Here is a 15624-nt window from a genome sequence, read left to right on the forward strand (position 1 = left end):
CTTCCATTATAATTACAAATATACTTATGTCTTTGTTACCTCTGAGAATTATTTTTGTCATGTTTCCTAATGATGTCCATAATATTATCTCCTGTTACAAGACTATTCTGTAACTGTTTAAGTCTTTGTTGTTCCCTCCTCTTTTGGTCATGAAGATATGGGGAATTAAGCAGCTGTGGGGGAAGAATGGTGCCTGTTGGTTTTACTCTCTTCACAACATCCCAAAAGAGTTTCTTGCTGTTGTTATTGATAAAAGTTATTGCAGTTCCACTGTGACCCAGCCGCCCTGCTCTTCCAACCTGAAAAAGCAAAAACTCAGTTTAAGTTATCAATATCAAATGGATTTCCTTCATACCTCCTTTATTTCCTATTGTAAAACAGGTTTAGGTGCAAACGTTAGTTGCTGAAAAAGGCCAAATTTCTTTATCTCATCCCCAAAACACAAAGATTTGATACACTCACTTCCTAAATTCAGAACATCTGAAGCTTTAATTGAAATGCACCTAAAATCATCACTTGCTTATGGGGTTTACCAGAAGTCCAATGTTGATACTGAAATGCATGATACAGCCTGTATAGGCAATCATATGCTTATAGTAAATGTCACACACCTGTACATCAAGTAGGATATGTACAAATATTACCATAAAAAAAAAAAAAAACTTTTCTTTCAATGTTCTCATGACTTAAAATTATTTCTTAGTATTATCCAAAGTGCTTTAAAATTTAGAGAAGAATCTAAGACTTTATTTATGAGAAGAAATAAGATTGTAGTACTGGCATAATTCTGATGTGAGGAAAGACCATTTTTATTTACAACTTGCTTGAAATCTAAACAGAAAGATAATAAAAAGCCAGACAGTAACTGCAGTTATTAACATGGAATACTGTAGAGTAGGAGGACTTCTATTCAGAACAGGGATAACTTCCAAGTTAGATCTTGTTGCTCAGGGTGTCGTCCTCCTGAGTTGCCAATGTCTCCAAGGACAGAGTTCCCACAACCACTCTGGGCAATTTGTTCCACTGCCTGACCACTCTCTTTATGAAAACCATCATTCCCTTTCATCAGGTCAGAATCTCTCTTGCAGCAAGTTATTTCTCATCCTTTCACAGTACATCTCCAAGAATAGTCTGTCTCTGTCTCCTCTGTAACCACCCATTACCAAATGGAAAACAGCAATTAAATCTCCCCTTAGCCTTTTCTTCTCCAGCCCACACAAGTACAACTCCCTCACCACTCTTCATGTACCACGTGCACCACCCCCCTGACTTTGTCTGGATTCATTCTACTTTGGTTTTGGTTGGCTTTTCTTGTAGTGATGTCCTCAAAACTGTACACAGAGTTATAGAGTACAGTGGTTTCAAGAATGGCAAAAAGAGGGTAGTAATCAGTTCTCATGACCTGCTACTACATATATGTAATACACACAACTCACAAAACTTATTTTTAAACAGGAAATCCTCAGGCACATAACACACAAAAAATCAGACACAGGAGATACTGGATCAGACAGAGGAGATACTGAGTAAGAAGAGGGAATGAAAAAGTAGTAAATTTCCTCTGTTGTATTACATGCATACCCCACACTGCAGATCAGCTGCAGCAGGAAGAGGGTTTTTTGGCCTTTCTTCAGACAGACAGTAAAAACATGGTAAACTTTGGTTTCTGCATATGTATACAATTACAAAAGACAGTACAAAGTGGAAAGAATAATGTTGCAAGCAATTGTAAGTAATCTAAGAACAATGTTCTAGCTGTTGGCAACATACAGGAGATGCAAGAACAGTGTTCTGAATTTTTAGTAACTTGCATAAAAACATGTAAGACAGTCAAGCCACTGTACTATAAAGACAATCTTGACAATCTTCTGAAGATAAAAATTATCTTTATGTTTGCATCTCAATTTAAATTTCCATAGGTGAATGTCATATTTCAGGATACTTTTCAAATAATGCTTTGACAAATAACTAATACAAGATTTTTTATTTTTACCTGATGTACATATTCATCCATACTTGAAGGCATGTCAAAATTTACTACCAATTTGACATTGACAAGGTCAAGCCCTCGTCCAAGGACTCCAGTACTTACTATTACTTCATATTTTTCTTGAAGCAATCCCTGGCAAGGGAAGAAAAACAAAAATTACTATTTTTTATCTGTATTTCCAACACATCCAATCATAGGCTGTAGTTACTCATAGAGTTGTGGTATAACACCAAGCTCTTACATACAGTTGGAAGAGAAATTCCCTTCAGTAAACACAGGGAAGCAGTAGGGGAAGGTACTGTGGGCTTCTCCTTTAGGAAAACACAAACCTATTTGTGGGATTGGCTTTGCTCAAGGACCCGGGTGCACTTGGTGGTTGATGTAGAAAGATGGGGATATCCAGTGGGTGCCTCAAGGAGACGGGTGAAACTAACCTGTAGTCTAAGTTGTATGGTGTAGCAAGACACTGCAGAAGCAACAAAGAGCTAACCTCACAAGGATTTGAGTGAACACAGCAATCCAAGCTGCTTCTCCTGTCCTGAGTGACCACTTGAACAGATGGGGCCTAAGTCACTGCTGGTTCTTACAGACATTTTGGGAATTGAGAGAGGCCCGTGGAAATGGAAGACAGTATTTATATATCTGTTAAGGCACAGGGGATAGTGGTGATGAGAATATACAAATCTGTATGTTGGATGTAACAATGACCAATGATTTTGTTCCATTGTGAAAGAAAGAATGGCCCCCTTTTATTCTTGATTTAAACAGGAGTATCATTTATGAAGAGCTAGAGAGAGACCAAAACCACAATACTAATAAAAAAGCATCAGCTAAGGTTAAATGCATCTTCAAATTCCTGTTTCAAAGCAAATAACAAAGGAAATAGTAGTGTCCAGTATTTATTTACATTTAAAATGGTCTCATCTGTAATTTTGCCTGGTCCCATCCATCTTCCTCTTCTCCCCCAGCAATACTGCAGGTTTTACTGCAGAATAGCAGTAAATTATGATGTAACTCATTCAAATTATGCCACCTTTAAAACTACATTGGCCATTTTAAATCTATCAAAACCATTGTACTATATGAGGCACAAACCTGTAATATGGCTGTTCTTTCCACCTGAGACTTTTCAGAATGCATAGATGTACACTGTAGTCCTGTAATCTTATGAACAGCATCACTCAACAGATCTGCTCCTAACTTGCAGTCCACAAATACCAACACTGGGGGCTTGAAGAGTTTCTTATCCTGGAAAATAAAACAGTTTATAGAAGGTACTGCAACAGTTTGCTGCTCATCATCAGAAACTTGGATTCAATCTCTACTGATTATCTCTAATAGTAACAACACTTTTAGATGAATAAATATTCTTACATTCTAGATAAGAAGGAAAATGATGCCAGCCATGGAACTACACAAATTTGTACATCATGAACATATAATTATTTGTCAAGTCAGAACCAAAATTTTTCTCAATACATACACTTTTCAGAAGTCTGAAGCCATCTTTAAAAAAAAAAGCTACATGATAATACTGACTTCCTTTAAGTTCTGAGGTTCAGTTAAAAATTCTTATTTATTTCTTGCATAACCTCAGCCACCCTCCCCAAAGTACTCTTAAAATATTCATATGAAATTAACGTCTGTATTATCCATACAAAGAAGATTCAAGAAAAAAAAAAAAAACACTTTCACTGTTCTGTTTTTTTTCCATGATCTTTAAAATGACAAACCACCCCTATGCCATAAAGCAACTAGGACAGTTTAAGAAAATCCTGTTCCTCCTCTATTCACAGATAACCAGTGCAAATCTTTGAGGTGCCATTCTGTGAATCACAAAAGTATCAAAATTGTCTTTTTTAACTCAGTTCGCTGCAGAAAAGGAGGTGTGAGTGACAGGGCTGGAGTAATTCCTAAAACTGCCACTAAAGTTCTTGCATTGCAGCACTACTGAAATAGTTAGTGCAGTTACATGTTCAACATCATTCCACCTCCTCACTACATACCAATCAGAATTAAAGATGAGAACCTAACAGAGCTTTGTAAAGACACACAAGCACTTTTGTAAGTTGTCATGAGGAAAATATTACACTTACATTTAGAATTTCAAACAGTTTCTTCTTTTTAGATGGTTCTTCTACCCACAAAATAATCTGGCGAACATTGGAACATGGCCGATTCTTTTCTCCGACTGTTATTCTTACAAAATCGTGCAGAAGCTGATTTGCTAGGTGTTCAATGCCCACTGGAATTGTGGCTGACACCAGGATGGTTTGATGATCATGAGAGATGTCTTCCAAAATATCCAGCACTTGCTGCTGGAAACCCATTTTTAACATGGTGTCCACCTGAGTGAAAAACACTAGATCTGTACCAGACTCCTTAATAAAGAGCAAAATCCTGAGCTCAAATTCAAAGAGGAACCGTAATGTGTATGATCAGCATGTAATAATCCAAATGCGGAGTACTTTGAGTTAGAAGAAAAGCTACCATGGGAAAATTAAAAATAACTGGTTCACAATGGTCTAGCAGTATTATCTTAGCTGTCAGGTATGCAAGCCCTCTGTAGCCAAAACAATATACATTGTTCAAACGCATTTAAAATTGTTAAAATGAAATTGTCTCATACATAAGAAATGTATTTTATCTTTATAGCAAGCATTCTTTACGTTTAATCATTTTGACTAGGCACCCACAGTGACTCTTCAAGGACCTCTGCATAGGCAATACAGCCTTCGTAACTAAAAACTTACTTCATCCACGACAACAATTTTTATGCCATGAAGTTGAACAGAATTTTGCTTTAAGATCTCTAGAAGTCTTCCAGGTGTTGCTATTATAACCTTAAAAAAAAAAAAAGACAGTAACAGGAATTAAAAATTCCCTTAAAGGAGAGATGATCGTCCTAGAAAAACTATAAAGTTACAACACTAAGGTAAGAAGGGCAATAACTGGTGAAATTACTTATGTTCAAATAACTCCAGAAACTTTTATAGATAACTTCATGAATTATGAAGACTTAAAAGGAAATGGATTTTTAGTACTCTAATGGTAATGTCTAAGTACCAGCACTGTAACCTGCATTAAAAAGAACTATTTTTGCTGTAAACTACAACTCTTTGACTAATAAAATGGCATGTTTCAGTCCTTGAAAGTGGAATGTTATGCGCAAATCTTTTTCAAAACCAAAAAGGCTACTGTATGTTTAACGTAAAATGTGAAAAAGTATTATTGTAAAAATTTCAATAGTTAACAATTGTTTTAGCAGTTTACACTTAGTTAGGAAAAACTCCACATCTTTGTATATATACATAAACTGTAACATTTTTCTTTGCTGTGAGTATCACGGAAACACAACTCTCCAAAGGACCTTTCCCCCTGTGGTCCTTACCTTCACACTTTGCTTGAGACGATGAAGCTGCGGTGGCAGTGGTAAACCTCCTACCAGGAGAACTGTCCTCATGTTTGGTAAACCAGCCATCAGTTCTTTAGCTTGTCTCTCTATCTGAATTGCTAATTCTCGTGTCGGTGCCAGAATAAGGGCAGATGGAGTTTCTGCCTAGAAAGGAGGGGGAGGTAGGAAATCTGTTGAACTCAGAATTGCTTTAATTCTTAGGTTAAAAGCTTTCAAGATTACATCTCAGAAAACGAAAATACAAAATATATAGTGCAGATACAATTAGACTGCTAATATCCTTTCTGTGTGATCTGAAGACAGAATATAGAAAGGGATTATACCTGAAACAATATATACCAAGGAAGTCTACCCCTCAATTACTCAACTTCTGAAAACAAAAAATAATGAGTAAGTGCACTGTTCGAATAGCTTCCTGACAATAAAAAAGGCCCAGAAACAAAGAAACCTGCTGGGATTTGTTTTGGTTTTGTTTGTTTAGTTTTGTATTTTAGTTACTGCACTGAATTTACAATGGAAATTCAGAATAAATTCCACATGAACTCAAAATACAGGACGTTAGCTATCTAGAGAGAATGCAAAAACAGCTTCTAGAAGCCGTGATATTACAGGAACAGTATTTTTCTGGATCATTATTTGTTTCTTTCTGTTCTTCAACTGGAATATCTACAAATGACCAACAGAAGCAGATTATTCCTTTCTTGCTGTATTATCAGAGAAGCTACATAGTTAAATACTTGTACCCAGAAGAACTTGGTTAAATTAAACACTGCTGCCTAGTTGGAAATAACTGAAAACTCACCACCACGCAAAAAAGGCTTCTAAGTAGATGAAGAAAAGACAGGAACCATCAAATATTATCTCATAACCAGATTACCATTATGTTCTTAATGCCTCATCTCTCTGTTACATCAAAATGAAAATTATTTTAAACAAACAAAATCTTTTCTTGCCAAGTACATCAATGTGTATCCCAAAGAGGGAGAATTAAAGAGATCTTGTAGTAAAATACTGATCATTGAGAATCCAATTTTGTGCTTGCCATTATAAGAATATAACTGTCATGCAAATTTTAATGATAATCAGACAGAAGAGATACTAGAGTATAATACTCCTGTTGATAAATGCTTCTGTATAATCCCTAATGATATATAGTACTTTGAAGATTAAGTTACTTTATTTTTTTTTATTTTATATATGTATATATATATTTTAAGTGACTTAGACATCTAAACAGTCCAAAACATCTATTAGAATAAGGTATAGAATTTTCAAATATATTCTAATTCTTCACTTTTTCAATAAAGCCACTAAAGCAATAGTGAACTAATATACAAGGTACAGAACACCATTTGCTATTATTTCTCATCATAAATTCACATTCTTCTGAAGCAAAGGTTTTCTTAACTGCTTTCTTCCCTCTGATATTACAAGCTCTTTGTAAAACCAGATGATATGGGGAGTTATATTACCCCAAATTACCGTAGTTATTTGATGGTCAGCTAAGACTATTTCAACACAAATTACTCCAAGGAATCACATAAACGTCAAAAATCTTCTTTCAGTCACCTGATGCATTACAATCTTGCAACAACTACTTGCAGAGTACCTGGAATCATTTTCATTTCCTATTTTAAGTCATTAGGAAGTTTACCTCAAAATGTATTTAGCTTTCTTAACGAGCAGAAACCATCACTAAGTAATATTAATGGAGATGATTTAGCTCCTGACTAAAGTGAAAAAACATTCAAAGTCATTAAAAATAATCAACAGACCACTCCACACTCCCCACCCCCCCAAGAACCAATGCTCATGAGTCAAAAGTAAAATAAATAAACGATTTACAATTAAAAAAAAAAATACTGCAATTACATTCTCAATTACACTGAGAATCCTGGAGACAAAGCTGCAAACCACTTTATCTAAATACATGCAGTTTTATTACCTCTTTTAAAACCTTCATAATAACAGGGAGTAGGAAGGCCGCTGTTTTTCCTGAGCCTGTGTCTGCACTAGCCACAATATCCCTCCCTAATAGACCAACAGGGATCATTTGCATTTGGATGGGAGTTGGGACTTCATAACCAGAATTCTTTAAATTGCTGTTTAAAGTTTCAGGAAAACCACAGTGTTCAAACTCTATAATGGGTCTTGGAACTTGCTGGCCCTGGATTGCAATACCTAATTGCAGTTTAAGGTTCTCAACCTGCTCATCTTGCAAGCCTAAAATAAAGGAGTGATCTTTGTAGAAATAAGGGGTATTAAGCAGGTCAGCTTCTGCTTGAGATTCTGCTGTTGTGGGCTGATCAGATTTCAGCTTTTTCTCCTTCTCTTGAATTTGCAGAAGGTGTTTGGCTTTACACTCCAGGCTACAAATATCTTCATCCGTTTTATCGCAGATATACTCTCCATATCGACCACAGACAACACATACAGGTTCTCCAGGCTCTGCCCAACGCTGGGATTTGCTGAAGGATTTTATGGGCTCTTCCGAAGAGCTATCTTCATTGGTATTTTGGTTGTCCTTTCCCAAAGAAGTATTACCCAAACCAAGATTTGATGGAATAGCTACAGGTTCTGTGCATTCTCGTACAAGTTCATTCGAATCGCATCTTGAAGCAGAAGTTTCTGTTGTAACTGATTTACAGTCTTGGAGCTCAGCATTCTCCTCTAACAAAGGTTCTCCAGAAGACAACTTATTTTTCTTAGCTGTACAACTTCTGTCCTCATCAGCACTCCTCTTGACTTTAACAGATCTTGGTAAAAACATGCTTCTGTACAGTGGAAAGAAAATTGTTAGATGTTAGAAACTACTATCATTGAGAAAGGTAAGAAGCTGAAGAAATAAATTTTCAAACCTAGGAACCAACCCTTAATCCTCAACAAGTTGTAGAAGGATAATCCTTTAAATGATTTTGGTCTTTGCCATGTTGATATAATGTAAAGTAATACTTTAAAACAAAATGGAGCATGGAACAAAACAGAGTTATAGGCTGGGAGATGAGCGGTTGGAGAGCTGCCAGGCAGAGAAGGACCTGGCAGTGATGGTGGATAGTCGGCTGAATATGAGCCAGCAGTGTGCTCAGGTGGCCAAGAAGGCCAACGGCATCCTGGCTTGTATAAGAAGCAGTGTGGCCAGCAGGGCTAGGGAGGTGATCGTCCCCCTGTACTCGGCTCTGGTGAGGCCGCACCTCGAGTACTGTGTTCAGTTTTGGGCCCCTCGCTACAAGAAGGACATCGAGGTGCTTGAGCGGGTGCAGAGAAGGGCGACGAAGCTGGTGAGGGGCCTGGAGAACAAGTCCTACGAGGAGCGGCTGAGGGAGCTGGGCTTGTTCAGCCTGGAGAAGAGGAGGCTCAGGGGTGACCTTATCGCTCTCTACGGGTACCTCAAGGGAGGCTGTAGCGAGGTGGGGGTTGGCCTGTTCTCCCACGTGCCTGGTGACAGGACGAGGGGGAATGGGCTTAAGTTGAGCCAGGGGAGTTTTAGGTTAGATGTTAGGAAGAACTTCTTCACTGAAAGGGTTGTGAGGCACTGGAACAGGCTGCCCAGGGAAGTGGTGGAGTCACCACCCCTGGAAGTCTTCAAAAGACACTTAGATATAGAGCTTAGGGATATGGTTTAGTGGGGACTGCTAGCGTTAGGTCAGAGGTTGGACTCGATGATCTTGAGGTCTCTTCCAACCTAGAAATTCTGTGATTTCTGTGCAAATGTCAGATGCTCTCAGTGATCATTCAGTATAGCACAATCCACAAGCAAAGCACAAAATACTGTAACTTTACTCGGAATGAATCATGCCATGCACACCAATCCGTCACAGCCTTTGCACACCAGTTTTCTAAAGGCACAGGAAGCCACCCCCGTGTTTACAGAGAGCTTTTTTTTTCCCCTGTGCGATTCAAAGCAATTCTGAACGAGGAAGGACCATCAGCGACTGCCGCACGGGCACACGGGCCGATGCCGGGGGCCTCGGGGATGGCCGCCCCCCGCTCGCTGTGGGACTGGGAGCCAAATTCCCCCCGCTGCCCCCCTCCCGGGCCGCCAGCCGCCCCCCGCCCTGCCCGCACCCCCACCTCCGTGCTGCCAGGGGGAGCCCGCCGCCTCTGCCTCCTTCCTCCTTCTCCTCCTCCTCCTCCTCCTCCTCCTCCTCCTCCTCCCCGTCACAGCAGCAGCGACACCGCCTCCCGCCCCGCCGCCCGCCTCCCCTCACAAAATGGCGGCGGGCGGGGCGAACTGAGGGAAGGGAGCGCCGAGGGAGCGGGGGGCCGCCCGCCGGGGGGAGCGGTGTTGGGCCGCTCCGGGGCTGACTGAGGTGCCGCGGACACGCACCGAGTTATTTGGAGGGCACATCACTGCGTGTGACAGAGGCGCAAAATACGCTAAATAAATGCCTAGCACGTCTATTTACCCACTTAAAACAGGTGCAAGGGCATGACAGAGCTGTTCATATACGGCAATCAAGGAAATGATTTTATTTCAGTACTTATCCTGTTGCTATGTCACGGTGGAGAACACCAGAATTTATCACATTTTGCAGAAGGGCAGCAGCAGCTTTCAGAAACTTGGTGACTACCACCACTGCCTTTCTGCTAACAGCTGATAAATGCTGGCAGCCCCTCAGCAAACTGTTTTGTGGCAGTCAAGTGGACCAGAGGAGCCGGGAACAGGGTTCAAACATGCACACAAAGCTGGGGCAGGCGGGCAGGTGAGGCACCCCAGCAGCAGCTGGCCCTGGGCTCTGCACCTCTGAGGATCCAGTCACGCTTACACAGCGGCTTGGCCTACGCTACGCTGGATTCCGCTGTGGTGGATTTTTCACAGGAGCAAGGTTAAGCTTCTGCACGTGGGAGGGTTTGGTCTGTGAGGGATTTTTAATTAACTGGTACAATTAGAGGACACCAATAAGATACTGGAAAGATTAAATAAGCATTTCTAGAACCAAAAAAGCTGTCAAGACACTCTTTGCATTCTTCATTGCCTGAAAAAATCTCCACCTTTCCCTAATCCAGCCTCTGTCATTCCTCTTTGTTTGCACTTTTTTCCCTCCCAGAAAGCTTCTAACATGGAGTGATTTCCTGTTCTTACTTCAGATTTTGAGCAGTCCTTTCCAGAAATTCAAAACATCATTTGCTAAATAAAGACCAATATTTGAACAATATTCAATATGCTTCGTATTCTATAAAGACCATATACATATGGGATGTTTTATTTGGGGTATCAGCTATTTCTACTTCTTTGCTAACAGTAGATTTCTGTGACAGAAATGTTAGCCTAACAGAAACAAGTGAATATAAAGAACATTAAAATAACTTTTTATAATAGTAAAATCGCTTGTTTGTTTTGCAGAAAGCTACCATTCTGCCTCAACCTGCCATGAGAGAAAAGTTCTCACTTCAATTACACCCAAACTCCTAAGACCAGCTAATACCTGCCACACATAGCACAGCTCCTTATTGGTTTTGTTCGTAGTTCATATTCCTGACACTCTGAGCTGCCAAGTGCAGAAGGAATAATGTAGCTGGTGGGTGTATTCCGTGATTCATTTCGGGATGCATGACTTGCAGTTTTTGCTCAACACCGTATTTGTTCCACGAGAACGCTGTTTGGTTAATAATGAATATTTTCTGATTAGGTACTTTTTTTATATCATAATTTTGGAGATGCACATGTTATGTTGCATTTTTAACACCACTGTTATGTAACACACAATTATAAATGTAACACAAATTGGGCTTGTCCAAACAGAAAGCCTGTCTTGACTGTTGTTGATAATACACGTTCTATTCCTCTCACTTTCCCAAGCTTAAAAAAAGAATGCTGAAAAATATAAGAATAGATAACCTTGGCAAATTTCATTCCCCTTCTTCCAGCTCTTGATGCTGCTAATGACATCTAAATAAAATTTTGAACTTAAAGTTTTGTACCTCTAGAGTTCACCAGATTGTACAAAATATGCCCAGATAAGATACCCTTAAAAATCCTATGGGAGTTTTGTATTGGTATCCTTCCTCCTGAAAACTAGTTAGTTCAAATGCTTGCTGAACTAAGTTGGTTTTAAGTCCTGTTAGAAAGCCATTAATAATTAGGACAATCATTTAAGCGTACTCTGCACAATTTATCCAGGGATATCTTTATCAAAAAATCTTAAGGTTTCCAGGTCATGTTAAAAAAATAGTACTAGCATCTGGATTTAGTGTAGTCATGTTTTTATTTTTTAAAGCACTAAAAATTTACAATCGCCTTGTCTTAGCAGTGAAATGAGCTTCACACTCTATGCTGCATGTGTTACAGTACAATAGCTGCTACAAAAATTATCATGTGTGGTTACTAGAAATCCATCAAGTATTGTTATTAAAAATCCCTGTCCAAACATACTCCTTATCTAATTAATATGACTCTTCAGAGTAACTTCTTAAACAAATATTAGGAGTTAATGTTATAGCAATGTAATAGAGCACACACAAACCCACACGTGCAAATGAGCTAATGCATACTGACACAGATTTACCACAACAGATAATTTCAATTCATAAATTTATACAATTTTCTGTCGGAATAGTGAAGACATTCACTACAGACGAAAAGGCAAATAATGAAAACTCATTCAAACACAAATTACCAACATTAAATGATGCCACTTTTTGGTCTATTTTAAATGATACCAAAAAGATTTTTCCATGTTCATTCATGGCTTCCATATCAAATACACAGAAAGCAAGTGTGGCATCTTGGATTCCTGCCCTCAAGTTAATACCAGATACTTTGCCCTACAGTTTCTAACATCTCACAGCCCTTCTATAGAAGAAGTATGAACAGACTTTTTGCATCACTTGTAAACAGTAAATAATTCAGTAACACAAGACTGGATTAAATCAGGAGACTAAAATCCCTCTATTCCCAGGCATGTTCAGAAGAAACAGGTGTTGTGCATAGTAAATCAGAGATGGTATCACAAGCATTTCAAGGAGCTGCTTAGCTGTAGCAGCTCTCCACAGTGATACCTGCCCAGAGCGACCCCTATTAATTAAAACCTCTACCAGAACACAACCTGTAGGCAGCTTTCCAAGAATCTGGCAAGAAAGGTATTCACAAGTTCCTTACAGGGTCTGATTAACAGATAAATACACCTCAAAAGGTACGTGTCCAAAATGTTTTAATACGGTACATTTTAAGTTTTCTTTGTAGCGAAAATACCCTCATGCAAAGTCTGCATCTTCCAAATGGAGTGAACTCCCAGTGTAGGTAAACATCCTGAGAATGAACTGAAATTAGTGTCAAAATAGAGCCTAACACGTCACTCCCTCAAGTGGCAAGTGGCAGTACTGACAAATCTAAAAATTAAATTATGCCTCAAAAGAATGTATCAAGGGTGGTATTTTAGGTTTTCTTTATGGTATTATTTTAATTGTCTGCATATGTATCCTATGGATCAGGATAAAGAGCAAGAAATTCACAATGATGTCACTTACAGAATGATTCCCTGCAATTAAAAAAAAAAAAAAAAAAAAAGCACATGCCACAGCACCTATATGTGGTGGCAACAAAACATCTGCTGGTAGGGGGAAAAGGAAGGAGGCTGCCTTTCTGTTCAGACCACATGGAATCAAACACACCTTTACCTGGGGATTGGCCCTTTGTCTTCTCAACCTGATGCTACAAAACTCTTGTTTTTGTTTGCTTCTTTCGTGTTTAGGGATTTAGAAGCCACTTTGCAGATTTGTAGGTAAGGTAGTCAACAGCAGCTCAAAGCCAAAGCACGCTTAATGAATAGTTCTTTGACTGAATGAATCAGTGAGTCAATGACTCCACTGGTTTCTGAATTACAGCTTTGAAGCAACCACACAGGAAAAAAAAAACTAGATAATCTAAAAATAAACAATGGTAGCTAACCATTAACTAGTCAATTTTGCTATTATTCATCTAAATTGTCCTGATGTAGTACTGACATTTAACACACATTTATTTTGAGGCCCAGATTTTTATTTTTTTTTTAATTTTGCTTAATGCAAACTCCTGTTAGTAAATAATCAGTAAAAAAAATCAGTAAATAATAAGTAAAAGAAAGCCTGTACTGAAATTTTTAGGCTTCCTGAGCATTCTTTGTTTGAATAGCCACTTTCTATGGAGACACTGGTTGACACTAGTCTCTGCAGAAATTTGCAGTAAAATTGGAATTAATGCAAGTCTATTTAAATCTGAATACTTAAAGTATATTACTGAGCTGTGGGTTTGTTTGTTTTTAAAAAGCAAACAGCAGTCCAACCCTGAAGCTCTGGCACTGAATGCCAGATTCCCACAGGTACAGAATGTATTGATTTTTCTGTGCTAAGCCTGCCAGATGAGAAGCAGTAATCATCACCTATTTCTGCTATTTGTATTTTTGTTTTACTTCTTGTTTCTCCTTTTATTTCATTTACTGCTTCTTGTTTTACTTAGGAGTTTTAAATGTCATGTTTACAAAACACGAAACACACTGCTTCTGGGTTTCTCAGCTTGGCTTTTTTTTTCTGTCATCAGTTTTCTTTCTCCTCTATTAATGTTACAGATCCAACTATTACACTGTACAATTCCTTAGGTGGCTAGACTAAACTTTTATCCATGTTTTTCCATTATGTGACTGTGACACTAGCGTAGATCCACAGAAGTATTCTACAAAAGGTAGATGACCTATGTTTGACGTGCATTGCTACCTCCCTTCCCAATAAACCCTTTCCAACCATATTGCTTCTTAAGAGATGAAGCCCTTTCTTGTTAACCAGCAAGTCCAATAAACTTAAGAGTTTATGCTCTGGTATGTTGCATTTGCACTACAGGGACAGTTGTGATCCATTACTGTGGCAGACTGAAAAGAAAAATCCATTATAAGCTTTTTGAATAACTGGATAAAAATGTCCATGACATCACTAAAGCTCTTACCAGCATTACTAATTTTGAAAACAGAAATCGCTGGACTAAGAATGTACTGGGAAACATGCAAGCGAGCTGCTAGAAACTAGACTTTTTACCAGTCTTGTTTAAAATCTATGCCAATATTAATCATTGTGTTTAACCTTATTTCCCTACAATACGTTTGGTCCTATTCTGCCTACCCATGAAGGCCTACTTGAATCCTTCACACAGAAATTATTAGAGGGCACAGAAAGGCTCTAAATGAATCTACAAAAGCTAACTCACTGCTGCCAGGGTAGAAGGCAAATTCAGGCTGTCTTTGCTGCTGACTGCCAGCTGCCACTCCTGGCTCTGGCAGCCAGTGGCAGCTGTTACAAAACAGAGGAGCCTTCCAGCGCCTGTACTTTCTGCTAGCGGCTGGCTAGGTGGCTACACAGCTCTAGGATTCAAGTCTCAAAAGCTTCCTTTATGTCAGCCTCCGCTACTGCTCAGAGTGACTGTTATTGTTGGGCTCTAGCCTACAGATTTTTAAAATCTAAAACGTCACCCTGTACACAGAGTATTCAATGCAGTCTTAATAGTTCAATTAAAAAAAAATACACTTCAGGGATAATTTTTTCCACTGACTCACCGTGAAGATCTCTGACGTTCATTTTGCAGACCTGTAACTTATTTGGCATTCTTCTCACTAGCAGAAATCTTTGTCACGTGCTAAATACTTTGTACATGACTTCCAAGCAAAACAGAGGATGAAGTAATTGTGACTAATTTACCTAAATAAATTTGCATCTTCAGCTAAAATCGTTCCCAAAAGCATTTTCTTGCAATATAGATACTTGGTCACTGAGCCGACCCTTTGTCCATGACTTTTTAACAGAAAAGTATACCAGAGTTCAAAAGGAAAACATTTTATTACTTTCATTTATCTCCAAAATAATGTGCATCATTTTCACTGCTCCTTCCCTAGAAGTGTTTCTTTCCTGTTTACTTCTCTTACACAGAGAAAAGAATGAGCAAAACAACTGTTAACATTTGCTATGGCTAACACTCATTTTTTCCCATAACTTTTTTCATAAACACCATATATATAAATTTGAGAAGCTAGAAAAGCAAGGCTAGAGCCTCCTGCCAGTTCCTCTGTACTAAATAATGTATAAACACTTGCCCAAAGGTTTGTTTGTTTGTTTTCCTATCACCTGTGAGGCCGTGGTTTTCATTAGCTGTAACAAATAACATAGTGGTAAAAAAGTAATCTGGATGTGGCCTTAGCAGCATTACCTTTCTGTCCTAATAGCCAGAATACACAATAGAGTGTTTATGCCAGCTGCACCA

General features: G+C 38.7%; 1 protein-coding gene across 1 annotated transcript; it reads right to left on the reverse strand.

The window, feature by feature from the left end:
* Positions 1 to 9504, reverse strand: DDX59 (DEAD-box helicase 59). Its single transcript, XM_084291617.1, has 8 exons — positions 9477 to 9504; positions 7351 to 8179; positions 5382 to 5549; positions 4744 to 4833; positions 4087 to 4338; positions 3086 to 3238; positions 1994 to 2122; positions 1 to 299 (listed from the first exon to the last, which is right to left on the reverse strand). The coding sequence occupies exons 2-8, from the start codon at positions 8173 to 8175 to the stop codon at positions 36 to 38; spliced, it is 1881 nt and encodes a 626-aa protein (XP_084147743.1). The 5' UTR covers positions 8176 to 8179; positions 9477 to 9504; the 3' UTR covers positions 1 to 35.
* Positions 9505 to 15624: the final 6120 nt, after the last annotated feature.

Source organism: Netta rufina (assembly GCF_964035555.1).
Source record: "Netta rufina genome assembly, chromosome: 8".
Lineage (NCBI taxonomy): Eukaryota > Metazoa > Chordata > Aves > Anseriformes > Anatidae > Netta > Netta rufina.

Excerpts from the sequence above, each read along its gene's own strand:
- DDX59 (XM_084291617.1), bottom strand. The coding sequence starts at position 8,175 with ATGTTTTTACCAAGATCTGTTAAAGTCAAGAGGAGTGCTGATGAGGAC. Across the intron at positions 5,550-7,350 it reads TTATGAAGGTTTTAAAAGAG|GCAGAAACTCCATCTGCCCT; the intron begins GTAATAAAACTG and ends CCTCCTTTCTAG. Across the intron at positions 4,339-4,743 it reads AAATTGTTGTCGTGGATGAA|GTGGACACCATGTTAAAAAT; the intron begins GTAAGTTTTTAG and ends TTTTTCACTCAG.